Source organism: Vicugna pacos, chromosome 25 (assembly GCF_048564905.1).
Source record: "Vicugna pacos chromosome 25, VicPac4, whole genome shotgun sequence".
Taxonomy (NCBI): Eukaryota; Metazoa; Chordata; class Mammalia; order Artiodactyla; family Camelidae; genus Vicugna; species Vicugna pacos.
In genome coordinates this window covers 18,521,534-18,537,711 of record NC_133011.1, presented here as the reverse complement: position 1 = coordinate 18,537,711, position 16,178 = coordinate 18,521,534, and the positions used below count along the sequence as shown (strand labels likewise).

At 33.2% G+C, this 16,178-nt stretch overlaps 1 protein-coding gene across 3 annotated transcripts in view; it reads left to right on the top strand.

The window, feature by feature from the left end:
- Window positions 1–16,178, top strand: part of CSMD3 (CUB and Sushi multiple domains 3) — a 1,005,695-nt gene that overhangs the window by 918,376 nt on the left and 71,141 nt on the right. For all 3 annotated transcript variants that reach the window (XM_031691263.2, XM_072949624.1, XM_072949623.1), the window contains 5 exons: window positions 5,200–5,280; window positions 6,244–6,357; window positions 10,995–11,183; window positions 11,560–11,706; window positions 13,996–14,184. In XM_031691263.2, coding sequence (XP_031547123.1) covers window positions 5,200–5,280; window positions 6,244–6,357; window positions 10,995–11,183; window positions 11,560–11,706; window positions 13,996–14,184 — 720 coding nt within the window. The remainder of the gene's footprint in view (window positions 1–5,199; window positions 5,281–6,243; window positions 6,358–10,994; window positions 11,184–11,559; window positions 11,707–13,995; window positions 14,185–16,178) is intronic.

The window sequence follows — 16,178 nt, the reverse complement described above, 5'->3', positions numbered from 1 at the left end:
TATTTCAGGTGTATTTTGTACTCATTCACTGTTCCTTCTTTCATTTGTCTAGCATGCAGTCACTCAGCAAATACTTACTGAATACTGCTATATCAGGTACTGTATTACGCCCTGAGGAGTTAGCAGTTAATAAGGTAAACAACGTCCCTGCTCCCAGGCAGTTTACATTCCTGACTATAAGAATGCAAGAAAATGGGCAATTAACAAACAATACAGATTGTGAAAATCGCCAGAGGGAAAATGGAAGGAGGTGAAATAGAGTAACTGCAAGAGGTTAACTGTAGGCAGCCTGATCTCTGAGGATGTCTCTTCTAGTCGTGTGAGGGCAAACTTACAAAAGAGATAGGAAGGGAGGTTTCAAGAAAGCAGGGTAAGTAAAAGTAGAATTGTACACCATAAAGTTTAGGCATGTTATCAAACATTATGCTATCAACCATTTAAGAGCTGTGTTGATTAGGGAATAGAAGAGACTGCAAGGAAGGAGTAGGTTGTAGAGAGGTTTGATTCTGTTCAAGGTTTTTTATGAAAAAGTGAAAAGACACAGTTTAATATTTTTTTATGAGGTGAGAATGGCATCATAGGTGGGTGATACAACAAATCAGGGGTGCTTGAATGAAGGTACTCTTTAGGTGGGGGAGAGAAACTACCTTTGTTTCTTTGCAGCTAAAAATATAAATAGCTAAATAGGTGGAGCTGAAGTTAAACGAAGTTAGAAACTCTTGAAGATCACAATATCGAGACTTTTAATTTACTGTCAAGTCATTTGGGGACAGGTGTGAGTTTTTTAAGCATCAATTAACAATTATTTATTTAACACCCACTGTAATATAGACTCTTGCCTAGTCTCTGGGTATCCACGTTTGTCCCCTCCAATTGTCTTGACTTCCTACTGTCGCTAGAGTTACTTTTTTATTTAAAGGAGAAACCTGGTCACTTTTACTCCCAGACTTAAAATTCTTCATAGGCTTCCTATTAGCATCTGATTAAAGTAAATCCTGAGCATGACCTGTAGATTCCTGTTGAATTTTACCCAAGCACACCTCGCTTTCTCATCCCTTCTCACTTTCTCCAGGGCCCTCTCACCCTAGCTCCTCTGGTCTTCCTCTTTGCTGGTGTTCTCCTTGCTGATTCCTCTGCCTGAGTTATTCTTCTCTTTGACAGCCCTCTTCCCAACACACTCACACACTCCTAGTTTCAATTAGTTAAATTCTACTCATTAATGAGATTATTTGATTAAACGCTCACCAACAATTAGTGCCTATAAGGGCATGATGTGTCTGCTTTGTCCACTCTTGCATTCCCAAAACATATGATATGGTGTCTGGCACATCATAGTCCCTTGATAATATGTATTTAATTAATAAAAACTATGCTAGACATTATAGAAAATGTAACTATGTGCACAATGGTCCCACACAAGCTAAACATGGAACAAAGGACTAACACATTAATGAATACGGTTGAAACAACTCAAGACAGTAGAACACTAAATGCTAAGGATTATGGTGCCACCTTGAAGACTGCCAAGCTTGTAAAAATGATGGTGTGGAGTAGGGCATTAACATGACAAATACAAGGGGCCTGGGAAGACTGGTGTGAAATACAACAGGTACCACATAGGAGGGTTTGGCAAAAATTAAGATAAAATAAACTTGCTTGATCTAAGATTATAAATGTAATCTGTAGGCTATGAAAAGCCACTCTAAATTGATCATAGGGAAATGACAGAACCAAAATAATTTTCTAATACAGGTCTCTTTATCTGTGAATGTGGGAGAAAATGTGGCTTAGTTTTAAAACAGAATGTGGTTCAAATTCTGGCTCATGAACTGGACAGATAATTCAACCCTTAATTTAGTATTCTGTCTTGCAACATGGGTATATTTACACACATCTTGATGCAGCAATATAGTAATTAAATAAAATAACTTATGTAAGCACCTTACAGAGTTCTTTGCACGTAGTGGATTCCATGCAAATACTATCTCAGTTCCCTTCCATCACTTCACTTGTGTGTAGAAAGGACTGTACCAGAGAGCACAGAAGACAAGGAATATCCTATAGGCCAACTTATTAACACAGTGTGTTAATTTCTTAAGGCTGCAGGAACAAAGTGTCCCAAGTTGGGTTGCTTAACCAGGAAGAATTTTTTTCTCTCATAGTTCTGGAATGTAGACTTACAAAATCAAAGTACAGAGAAGGCCATGCTCTCTCTGAAGGCTATTTGTAAGGATCCTTCCTTGCCTCATCCTGGCTTCTACTGGTGGCCAGAAATCTTCTACATTCCTTTGCTTATAGCTAAATCATTTCAGTCTGTCCTTTTTGTCACATGTTTTTCCTGTGTATTCCTCTCTCTTTTCTTTTTATAAGGACACCAATCATACAGGTTTAAGGGTCCACCTTAATTTAATATGACCTCAGTTTAACTCATTAATCTACAACAATCGTATTTCCAAATAATATCCTCAGGGTCCAGAAGAGACATAAATCTGGGGAGGGAGACACTGTGCAACCAAATAAAACATAGATGAAATGATGGGTATCTACTGAGATGGTGGCCTTAAGAATAGAAAGACCCTGGGCACATTTTAGATTTATTTTAATGAGCTAACTAGTAGAAATTGGTGAAGATTGAAAACAGAATTGTCGGCAGCTGTTTATGATTTAAGTTTTTGCAGTACTTTTCGTCAAGGGTCAAAAGAAAAACAAATGCAAAGAGAACCCTTTTTATCATTCCCTTCTCCTTTACAATGTAATCAAAATTACATGGTTCAGTCCTAAAAGCATCTCAGGCAGGTTCTGTTTAGATCTCATTCTCCGGTGTTCTGACCCACAATTGCCTCTGTTTCATCCTCATTTGCAATTTTAGGCTTCGGAGTTGTCTTAGGGAAGACTAGTTGTTTAGAGACGATTTCCCTCCTGAGGAAACCTATGTTTTCTGTGTCATTTAGCAATATTATTAGATTATAAACAAAATGATAGGAGCTAATTACTCAATTGTGAAAAAGACCATCTCCTTCCTCATATTACTTAAAACCCAGATGGAGTCACAAACAAGGCAAAAGTAAGCTAATAAATAGAAAAATGATACATTTTCAAATTTATTTTCTAATCACAGATTAGATTACATGTGCCACAAAACAGAATTCTGTGATTAGAAAACAACACTAAGAGGTAAGGAGAGGTAGGCAGGGAAGATCTCAGAAGAGATGTTCATCCTGGTGATTGAGAATTGACAAAGTCAGACCTGAGTCAGAAGAATCAGTGAAATCACTTAGATGGAGATTGTGGAAAATTTGTTCAAAGGAAAGTTTATTCAAAATTCAAATCTATAAAATTGATGAAAAGAGTATTACTCTTATTGCTCTTATTGAGGTAGAGGCAGAAGGTAAGAATATTATACCTCCTCATACACTCCCTGAGCCCAAAGCGGTCCCTTGACTCTAGGGACACAGTTTATAAAACTGCTGGTGATAGTAAAGAACAGAGAATAAAAAGGAATTTAGCTCACAGCACCCATATGGTCTTGGAAAAATAACATGGTATCTCTGAGCATCATCTTCCTCATTAATAATCTAGTCTTTTAAACTTTTAGTCCAACATCTAATCTTTTAAACTCTCCAAGTGAGTTATCTATGTCATTCTAAGCATGTTCTACAAATGGCAGGAGTCATGGATTCCTCCTTGATAAAAATGTGCTTCTTCTTTAAAATAATTTATGATTAACATGAAGATTAAAAAAACTTTACAGGTAAGCAGAAGTAAAATAATACACATGTGGGCATCTCTACACTTCTGACTTCTGAGTTGAGCTCCATTCTACATTAAGATCAGATAAAACCTTCTCCTCTAAAACAGAGTCTCATAAGGATTTCTCCGTGCAGAGCTCTCTGTATCTTTCTATCTGCTTGCTCTTGCCTCTTCAGCATTTCTTACAGCTACCTCTTACCTCGATAATTGTAATTTTTGCTTATGTTTCCTCCTCCATCTAAAATGCTCTTATCCCATAATTACCCTTCAGAACTGGAAAAAGTGTTACTCATCCTTTAAAATTTATCTCATTCATCTCTTTTTATCAGAGTTTTCCTTAACTTGTCTGGTTGATGTTCTCAGTACTCTCAGTAGGACCCATACTGAAGATACGGGCTGAGGTCAGAGGACATAGGCTGGAGTCCTGGCAAGTTACTATGTCTTTTAAGCCTAACTCTTTATTTCCGCATTGAGGTACATAAAGAACTTAACTCCAAAGTTTAAGTAGTAAAATTAAGCATACAAAACACATTTTTATTCAAATGTTATAATAGCGTAAAATATGTTTCTTGAATTAATGAATATGTTACCTTTTTTGAAGACAACTAGTGAAAACAAGGTTTAATCAAACAAATGATTGTGGTATAGATATTATACAGGGCCAGTAGTCATGATGCTTAGATTCATACAGACCATTTTCAGTGCCCTTTAACTCATGCCAAATAGGAATCTCTGATCTAATGGAATGATCTATTCAAGTGATGTAGATAATTAGAAACATAAAATTTAGCAGATGCTTTTTAAACATACTAACCTAGCATGATGAAAGAAGGCTCTGGAGCCAGACTACCTATGTTCAAGTCCCAGCTCTGCCTATTATAGGTGTATGAGTTGTACAAATTCTTTAAAAGTTTTTTTTTATAAAACCGGGTAAGTATAGGACTAGTTACATAAATTAAATAGTAAAATAAATGATAATTTTGTGAAGACTAATAGAGTTAATACAATTAAAGTGTATATAGTATTTCCTGGAGTAGAGTAAGCATTGAGTACTTGTTTGCAGATTATGACTGTATGCTAGGTAATTTGCTAAGTATAGGGGAAGCTGTGATGAGCCTTGGGAAGACAGGCATTGAGCACATAAACAAATATGAGTATATAATTCCAAATGGTGATCATGCCAAGATGCAAGCACTTAATAAGAAGGACTAGAATGAGGGTAAGAAATAAGGAGTTAAAAGTTAAGAATTCTTACCATGGGAAAATATTTAAGGAATCATTAATTTTCTCTCAATGTTGCAGCATTTCTTTAAAATAAAAAAACAGTTAAAACTTGATAAATTCTACTATTTATTTTTATTCTTATAAATAAACCTTATATAATTGTCTTTTTTCACATATGTGAGTGTATATATAGCTGCTCAGTAAGCATATTATCTATTTTTATAGCCTATCAACTAAGAGTGTGTCAGCCTCCACCACCTGTACCCAATGCTGAAATTTTGACAGAAGATGATGAATTTGAAATAGGTAAAATCTGTTAAATTACTTTCAAAGAAAACTTACTGTTAACAGAGATATTTGTTATAAAAGAAATAAAAATAAAGAATAGTAACAGCCTGTTTTAGATCTTCTTTCTTTGAATTGATAGGGATTGTTTAGAACTCGTAAGAATGGATAGAAGTGAAAAGAGGAAAGGAAATAATAGGCAAGAAGAAAGAATTCTGTATTTCTAGAATGTACAATTAGGAAACAGTGCAGGAATTTGAACTGTATAACTATTCTGGTGGTTCCTTCCAAATTATTGTTTTGCTGCCTTCCAACATTGTTAACTACTGTTCTTTGAATTTAGGTATAAGCCTGATACGTACAATGAAGGATATGTAGGTTGTATTGGAAGTCATGTTTTATTTCCATATCCTTGAAAATGATTGGTTGATTACGCTCAGCTTAATCATGAATAAAGTCCTTTTAAAACTGGGTTGGAAATTTAATCCCAATAATGTCCCCTAGTCTGAAAAATATATGTAAGAAAAGAAGATACCTAGATATCTTAATGTTACCATAGTAAACTTTTATCACTATTATCCTATTAATTTTGGTTGAGAAATGTAAGAAAATATCAAAGCCTAATGTAAATCTAATCTTAACATAAAAGCAATAGCTAGCAATAACTGCTTGATATATTTTTAATGAATATCTTACCTGTACCAACCAGATTATTTCATTATTACTATTGCTTATTTCCAACCAGATTGCCCGAGTACAGTCTTACTGGTAGTTTATTCTTGGCTTCCGTTCTGATTGGTCAGTGCTTATGACATACTAGTAGTCCAGTATTTTGAATGTCATCCCCACTTATAACTAATAGAATTTTTATACTCATTGAAAGTGACTGAAAGGAAAAAATTCTGATTTTACAGTTGAAACATCTGTTCATTTTAACCATTACCTTTTTACTTGTCTGAAGCCCTCTCTTCTTTTTTTAAATAGGTGATATTATTAGGTATCAGTGTCTTCCAGGATTTACTTTGGTTGGTAATGCAATTCTGACATGCAGATTAGGAGAAAGACTCCAGATGGATGGAGCACCTCCAGTTTGTCAAGGTACCAGTGCTTATGATGATTTATTTCTAAATGTTTGTTTTATGTTTAATTTAATACTAGCAAAATTGAGAAAAAAACTATTTTACATAATTATTATATATTTTACTTGCAATAATGTTAAAAATTGTACAACTTATATGTGGTATTTTTCATTCCATTATTTCTCAGAGTTAACACTGAACATTTTTTATTCATCCAAGATTTAATTTTTCTAGTTTATCCCAAAGTCAGTTCAACCTATTTAAATTATTTTTGCTGTGAGAGGTGGGAATGGAGGTAGAAAGCAAGAGAAATCACTTTAAATAAATGTTCCAATGTTCATCACAAATAGTTTCTATTCTAATCACTAGAATCATTAAACTTTATTGAGCACCTTTTAAGAATGAAAATGTGAGGAAAAAATAAACAAAAAAGTTATAAATGGTCCCTACTGTGGAGGCAACATGGTATAGACAGTATGACAGCCATACAGATTGTGGCAATAGAGTATTTAGGAATTAGGCCAGGGGACAGTAGAAGCATATAATTTTAAACTGTTTATGGAACAGGGAATCTTGTCTAAGGCATTGCTTCCTGAGATATGGGTTCCAAATGACAAGTGAGACCTACCTTTGGTACAATTAAGGTAGAAAAAGGGTGGTCCAAGTGACAGATGAATATGCAAAGATACAGAAATGAAAGTGAAGTCTGAATTTCAAGGAATTCACTATGTTACAAGGGCTATGATGGACCTTGATGGACCTTGAATGATGTGCTGGGATTTTGATGTTCAGGAATCATGTATTATTCATTTATGTAGCTCCTAGGGCCCATAACAGTGCCTAACACATAGTAACTAATTATAGATATTGGTTAATTTGAATAAAATTAAATTGAACTTAACTATCCCTCCCCAGATTTTCTTGGATTATTTCCTTCATTGGAGTTTATTCCTGAGAAATAGCCATCTATTTTCTGTGCAGTGTCTTAATTGTTATAATGAGCCCAAAACAATTCTCTATTATTACAAACATGCTGTAACTAGGAATTAACATTTGGTTTTTCTACCTCATTTGAGTCCTTTCAAGAAGATGAAAGGATTTTCATAATGGGCTTTTACAGTATCAAAAAGAAAGATGTGTCTGGAGGTATAAACCAGCCGAATGTGAGAATTTCTGTTGCTCTAAGAGGCATTTTATGGGCCATTTTAAAGTTGTTGGGTATTCTGAAGTCTATTACCTATATTCCTGATATTAAAATGTCATTCATTCAGCTTTCTCCTTCATACAAGGCTACTCTTTAGACTTTTTAGGAGTATTTAGCATTTACATTTAGATATTTAGATATGTAAATGGAGACGATAGAGTCTGAGTCTTTGGGGAGATTAAGCATGGGAAAATAACTTGGGCAGACACGGGAAGGTATGAACAAGCAATTACATATCGGTGTTTCTTCCTTGACCCAATACACACATTACGTTGTGAGCTCTTGGAGGGCAACACTTCTTTTCTTATATCTGGATCCCAATTCAATATTATTTTAATTAAACCAAACCAAACAAAGCAATCCTGCTAACCTAGTTATTTCAGAGTCCCTCATCTGTCAAACTTTCAATATCTTATTTCTAAAAACATAATTCCCTATAGATTTAGTAAACGTGTCTCTTCTTATTCTGTCTGCTATAGAGAATACAAAAAAGATAAATTTTTGTCTCATGATAACGCTTCAGGCAGTAGCTAAAAGTTAATAACTCATCCCTCAGAATAAGTCTATGCAGAGTTCCTATATTAGTTAATTGAATAGGCATTTGAGCTAAAAAGCTGACTTATAATTTTTGGGTTAATTCACAAGCTTGCTAAAAATTAGTCATTTATTTGGAATCTGTTGGAACTGAATTTGTTGGAATTCACTGTTTTTAGTCTATTTTAAATTATTTTATTTTTTAAAAAAATTTCCTAATAGGGGCTACATTATTTTTGTTATTCTTTCCTGGATACTCTTTAGTTATTTACATCATACTTAAAACATGTAAAGCAGTACTAAATATGGTGCCTTCAAAGGGTTTGATATAAATTAAATGTAATGGGTGATTACATTTGATGGTTAAAAATATGGGATCCATCCAGCTGAATCTGTGAGACTTCAAAGTTTTGTATGTATAATGGGGATACAAATTTTACACACTTCTTAAAGTTGTAGTGGCAAGTAATTAATACAATGCATGAAAGGTGCTTACTAGTGTCTAACGTATAGTGACAATGAATATTTACTCTCATTCTTGATGACTGTCTTATTGTTGGTTAGTTTGAGAATAGGTTAATTTGTGTATTTACAGTAAATTATATTGAATCATACCAATTTTTCAAAAGTAATATGGGATATTTGTTCAGTTTAAAACATCGAGGCCAATAAGACATGGCACTTTTGTTGTTGTTGTTAACAATAGCCTAAGAAGAAAGACAAAAAACAAGGAAATAATAGCCATAAAATTGCTAACTGCAATCATATAGGCATACAATACAGAGGCACCAAGAAAGAAATCGACAATTCTTGGGTTGAGGAAGGAGAGGTTCAGGAAGTGTTTCACAGAGGATGAGACACTTGATCTGGGCCTTGAAATGCACTAACATTTCAAATGCAGCAGACAAGAGACGGATGTTTGAAACAGAAGCACTAACAGATGTGCTGAGTTCAGAAAGTTATAGGTCATCCAGTATGTTCGGAGCATTCTGTTTTGGAGGAGGAACAGCAGAAAACGAAGCAGGAGAGGTAGGCAAGGGCTGAACTTGGAGGGCTTGTGTCAAGGGGGAAGGTGCTGGGTGGTTTTTGGTGAGGGATAACGTGCTCAGGAAGCCAGTTACTTCTTAGCTAAGTATTTCAGAAGTATTAAGTAGCTGGGCTCACATTAAATAAGCCCTTTCTTAAAGCTTACTTCAGCTTGTCATAAGATTATATGTGTCTTTTGTTTCAATGTGCCATAGCTATCTATTTACTAATGTTCTTCATCTCTGATTCAAGTTTTCCATTCCATTTCTAATCTCCAAGTTTGTTTGTTTTACATATTTTTCATTTGGTGAAAAACAAACATCAGGTTTCCCTTTTTAGACTGAGAATGACCTAACAAATTTACTCAATTATTTTTTTCAAATCTTAAAATTACATCTGAGAAGCAAATATCTCAGATTGAAATAGAGAAATAGATGTAAAGGAAAAAAAATCCAGCTTTTAATTTAGCTATAGTATATTCTATAGTCCAAATTCAAATATCTGTATATTAAGTCATGGCAGATTTTATTTTGAAGTTATTTCAAGTTATTAACTTGATTGAAGAGCAGTCATATGTTGCCATAATTCACCATTTCATTTAGTCTTTTCCATCCCTACACTTCTTGAAGACTTTATAACTCAAAATATTTCATGTCCTTGCACCCAGAAAATAACAAATATATAAATCCTTCATCTATTCATCTGTATTGCAGCAACTTTATTTGATGTTTCCAAACCTAGTTTAGTCGAACAAACATTGAAAAGCAAAGATTCTATTTAAGATAGTGATCTAATTATTCTGAGAGACAACACTCTGACTCCAAAGTGAAATTTGATGCATAGTAATTGGATTAGGAAATGGCATGAGATGTATTTCCAATTCACCAAACCCTCAAAAGGTATCATGTCTACCCTTCACTTCAGGTGCTTGGATGTCCCCCATAATAACACTCAAAAATTGGTCCATGCTGTTTTAAAACTATTTAGCTACGATGTGTATAGGACATTTTTCTGTAGTGGCTACAGTGGTTATATTGAGCAATTCCAATACTCTTCCCACATCACAGAAGCTCAAATTCTTAAGAAAAAAAAAAAAAGCTGAAAAGGCATCATTTGAGTGATAAGGATTTCATCATCTTGATTACATTCTCATTTCAAATGCAAATTTAAGTAGATGTTTGTGTTATTTGGTCCAATGCATAATGCTATAGAGGACAATTAAAGTAGTTTACTATGCTTTGGTGATACACACACACACACACATACTCAGGATATATAGCAGAGATGTTGTTATTAAGTAAGAAGAAGAACTTGTGCTTTGTCTCACATTTATGGTCTGGTGATAGTATGAAGAACTGAAAGGTAACTGGTGACCCCAAACTGTGTTAAATCTTCATAGCTTAAGCATATTCCTGAGATCAGAAATGGCTTTGCCTGGAATGAATACTCTGAGACAGGGAAGTTCCTGTCTGTCCTCACATACCTCAGTGAGTTTGAAGACGGAAGGGAAATTAAGGAAGGAAAAGGACAGGGTATTGACAGAGACAACAGAGGCAGATGGAAGAGGATATAAGAAGATGAAGGAAGGTAGGGAAATACTATTAGGAAATAGAAGAATAGAAGTGCATTATCTTTTAATTATAAACTTATTGTCCAGAAAATTACTGTATCTTCCATGTAATAATACAAGGAAATTAATACTATATAATTTTAGGTCATTCCTTCATTTTTGGAACTGCAGAATTATTATACAAGTTGTCTTCTTATACACATAGTCCAAGGTCTGGTCTCCTTGATTGTTATTCAACAGAAAGCAGAATTCACAGAATTTAAAATGCAGTTTTCACTTAGGTGTAAAACACTAACGTTATCTAATGATATTTTCTTGACAGTACTGTGTCCTGCCAATGAATTACGCCTGGATTCTACAGGAGTCATACTGAGCCCTGGATATCCTGACAGTTACCCAAATCTTCAAATGTGTGCCTGGAGCATTTCAGTGGAAAAAGGATATAATATCAGCATGTTTGTAGAATTCTTCCAGACAGAAAAAGAATTTGATGTTCTTCAGGTGTATGATGGTAACCATGGGTTATATTTACTAGATATTCATCAATTCAATTCAGATTCTCTAATTATACATCAAGATCTTCATTAGAAACAACTTTTTAAATGATTTTACTTTATCTTATGAATATTTTTAGAAGTATCAACATCAAATTTACCTATATATCATATGAAAATTGTAGTTAGTTTGATTGTTACTTTATAAATTGTAGCTATTTTAGCTATGAAATTAAAATGTTTAAAACAAACATTTTACATTATGTTTTAAGTTATTGTTGAAGAAGATTGTTTCTGGATCTGTTTCACCATATTCAGTACTATGCTAAAAATATAAAATACTAAAGATAAATTATTCAGCTATATCTAAATTGTATTATTTTCTTTCTAAAGGACCAAATATTCAAAGTCCAGTGCTTGTTTCCCTCAGTGGGGATTATTCATCTGCTTTCAATATAACAAGCAACGGTCATGAAGTATTTCTTCAGTGGTCAGCAGATCATGGCAATAACAAAAAAGGCTTCCGGATAAGATATATAGGTATGTGATACTTACAACTTGAGTACAGATCTCACCTGCTTCCTTGTACGACTGTCATTAAAGGGCACAAACACAGACACTGTTTGGTTAGACATGAATTTAAATTGCTTCGTTGATGTTTCTTGTACAATTTATGTAGCATCTCTTTGCCTCAGTTTCCTCATTGTAATGATAATATTTTATCATTCATATGATTTTTGAAATGATTAAAAGCACTAAAGATATTTATGACTTATGTAAGTTAATTACAAATTAAACTATGATATTTTAATGCTTTTTCCCCAATAGATGTTTCCCTTGAACTCTCACAAAATGTAAATAGCTTTGCTCAGTTGTGTATGTACATATGATCTACTTATTATAACTCCCTTAAATGATAAGTATAAACAAAAGATAAACATACAATGGTAAAATTTGTTTTCATTCTTGCCCACCTATTATGGTAGTTGCTAAAATATATTAAATATTGAAAGAGCAAATGATGAACATCTCATTTAAAACTTTTCATTTTGAAAAAAATAGTTGCTTTGTCATCATTGCTTTTCACTGAGTAATGTTCAGAAAGATGTGGGCGGAAAATCCTTTTTAACATCAAGATAAAATAGCTTTTTTTGTATGACTTCCTGTTTATAAGGTCTGCTGATGCCGAGTGAATAATTTTCTTGTCGAGTAAGTGTGCATGGTTTTCCATGATGTGACAGTTATACTTTTTTTTCTTTATTGCCTTCTTAAATCACGTCAGAAGCCATGGGTATATGCTCAGTAACAGAATACTTCGGAACCAATCAGCCATCTCTCTCTGTACAGTGTTCAGACCATGACTCCTCAAACCATGGATCATTGCTAGTTAGTTCTACTAAAATTACTTCCTTAAATATTTTATAAATAATTCTGACACAATTGTAGACATAAACGTAAATAAATTTTGAATTCCAGTTGTAAAAATACTCTCAAATTTTGCTCCTTGATATAAATTTGCATGTGTATGTAATATACAAATAAAACAATTTTGTCTATTTTGATTTTAAAATTATAAGATGATAGTTTGACTTTATCAACAGTTTGTCCTTTACATATTAGAAGTAACTTGTCATTGACACTATATTATAACATGCATACAAGTTTTATCCTATAATAAGTGTTCTATTAAATTTTAAAATGTTATTAGGCATGCATAGGAGAAATGCTTAAAAATTGAAAAATATTCCCAAGTCATTCTTAAGATTTTTCATATTTGAATCTGTTTCTATTCCATGAACAATATAAATGTCTTTATTAAATTTATGCCTAAAGACTATATTAATAAGCTGAATTGTATTTTTGATGATGATAATATTAACTTAAAGGGGAACCATTCAAATCCAATAATTATTAGCATTAGATTTTCTATATTAAAGATTAATCCTTATTTATGTTGATATTCATGACAAAGTTGGATATAAATATAATGAAAACATCATTTTTAGCCCCAAGAGCAATTTGACATATCGAATATACATTTTTCCTTTAGAAAATGACAAGTTATGACATATATATTCTAAGTCCAATCTATTTCTTACTATTTACCCCTAAAGTCTCATTTTTCTCACATGAATACATTGAAGTTTCAAAGGGTAAATGGAGCCTGCCAGACCGAATAGGCTCGGAAGTATATATATATGAAAAAGCCATTTGACATTATCTTTTGACATTTCAGACTTCAGGAGATGAAAAAAGTTTTATTTTATCGGCATTTTTTATCACCATATGTAAGCACTCTTGACAGAATGGAAACTCTTTAATAAACTAGAAGAAAGGATTGTGGAATGTGGAGGGTTTATTTTAGACATCCACCAAAATGAAATGCATGGCCTGACATGACATAGGTGTCTGGAGATAATTTGAAAGTGACATGTAAACAACATACTCTAAAATATTGCTACCAAAGCTGTGGCATTTAGGCCCTTTAAATGACAGAAAATACCATTTCCAAATTTCAATGAAGTATTTGGAGGGCTTTTGAACCTCCAGGGTGTTAAGAAAGTATGATGTATTTCAATTCAGGGGACATCTTCAGTGACAACAAGAATTAGAAGAAAGCCTAGAAATAGTTATGTCTCCTAAAAGTTATCTCAATTGGTTGTCAAGAGGATGGAAAATAATGTGATGTCCATATGAAGTAAAATTCACATAGATGGCAATTGACATATTTTTAAGAACCAGTATTTACTTATAGGTTTTTATAACTCTAGATTGTAAAGAGTTTCTGATTCATTAACTATACAGTAATGTTTTTTTTCTTTTAAAAAGCTTTCTACTGTAGTACACCAGAATCCCCGCCTCATGGATACATCATCAGTCAGACAGGTGGACAGCTTAATAGTGTGGTCCGCTGGGCCTGTGATCGAGGATTCCGACTCGTTGGGAAAAGCAGCGCTGTGTGCAGAAAGTCTTCCTATGGGTATCATGCGTGGGATGCACCGGTCCCAGCTTGTCAAGGTGAAGTATATTAACCCAAAGTAGATAAGCACATTAATCACAGATTAAGCCTATTTAACTTTTTCATTTGGATTGCTGAAACTTTCAAAAATACAAATATTCAGAAGCGTATTATGGACCCCTAGAAGGAAAATAAGGCTGAAAAACACAGAATGATAAATTTGAGGAGAATGAGACACATTGTCTTATAATTGTTCATTTGGTATGTGATTTATGCCTTTACTCTATCCACTTATGTATGTACTTTACTCATACATCTACCTTTTGCTGTTAGAAAATGAATGACCCAGAACTGGAGTTGGTGTTAGTGTGGAGTCTGCAAAGAGAAAAGAGGACAAGAGTGAACAAGTTCACTGGAGGTTTTCACTCCAAGTATGCAAACATGTGCTCGCAGAGCAACAAATTCAAAAGAGGAAAATATAGCCAATTACATTATTTTTGCTTCACTATTCAGCTAACTCTATAATAGAGATGTCTTTTAGTTTCATTTTATTTTGTTAAAAATCAAGCACTATCTGAGCTTTGTATCCTGCTATAGCAAAAGAATGACAAATCAACTAATGGCATATTTCAGAGCTTTGGACAAATTGCTGTTTTTAAAAAGTACTAGAGTTTCTTGGCTAGGAATAGTATAGAAATGGTCACGCTGTATTCCTTTCCTTACTTTTAATTTGTGCTTGTTTGAAAATTCTGCAGAGAAGCCTCTGACATCCACCCAGTGATGGGGGTTCTTCTGAACTCTGTTTTCCTTTTTTTGGCTGAGAAGTTAAATTGTAAGCTATGTAGAGGCAACTTTGTCCTATCACTTTATTATGTTTCCTTTTTCAGTTCTCAAATATAGTCGTACTAACCGCATCTATGAACTCTATACTATTTAGACTAAATTTTATTTTTACTTTGCTCCAAGTTTAACCTATACTATCCCAAGAAGATATAGTTAATTTTTAAGAAGTGAGTAAATACATGATCTTTGGTAGAGCTTCATTGGGAAGAAAGTTTATTACAAATTAAAATTCCCAGAAGCCCTAGATATCAGGGGACCATTTATATCTGCTTTTTAGAGGTCTATAATTAGATAGCATGGATGATAACATAATTATATGAGATTGCTTATATAATTTATTAAGTCTATATTACTGCTATTCTGTTTATAATTTGCAAGTTATTAAATGACAAAAGATCAAACTACTCACCAGTAAGGAGTCTGCCATTCAGTTTTGAGAATTTCATATGGCTTTCACTAAGATTTTTTTCACTTTATAGTCAAATGCATGGATTAATTAAAATTAAATACCTAAATGGTAGGTTTTATAAGAGAAGTAGAAAAGATTTTAGGTTAAATTAGGAGAAAGATAAATAGAATACAGCTTTTGTAAATACTCAGACTAAATTCCCATCTTCCTGTTACTTCTTTTTATATGAGAAAAATATAGCTACAAATCCAGAATCTCTTACATGAAACCAATAAAACTAGATATTTCAGAATTTAGAAATTTTCTGATTTTTTTGAGGTACATATGTATACGGTACATATGCCAGATGTTACATAATAACTCCAGCTGGTTCTAAGGATGCACCCACATTCAAATACATTATCTTTCTGCAGAGATATGTATAAATATTTACACTGAATATGATATAAAAGATACAAATAATCTCAATTTAATTAGGATTTTGCTGCCAACCACATGTATTCTTTGAAAGAGTATTTTTCTTTTCTTTTTGGGGTGCAGAATTTCTCCCTGTAGAGCAAAGATTGGAAACAGTTGATCTTATGAGATTTCCTTATAGACATTTTAACTTATAAGATGTGAAAATATATATAATAAATTATGTAAATATATATGTTTACTGTAATTATCACATTATGGTAAAACTAATTTTTATGTAAATCAGATTTATTGTAGATAAAACCCAAAATATCTAAGACATGTCAATGAAATGCAGGAAGATCCAAACTAGGTTTTAAGACAATAAGTCCTGGCCCAAAATTT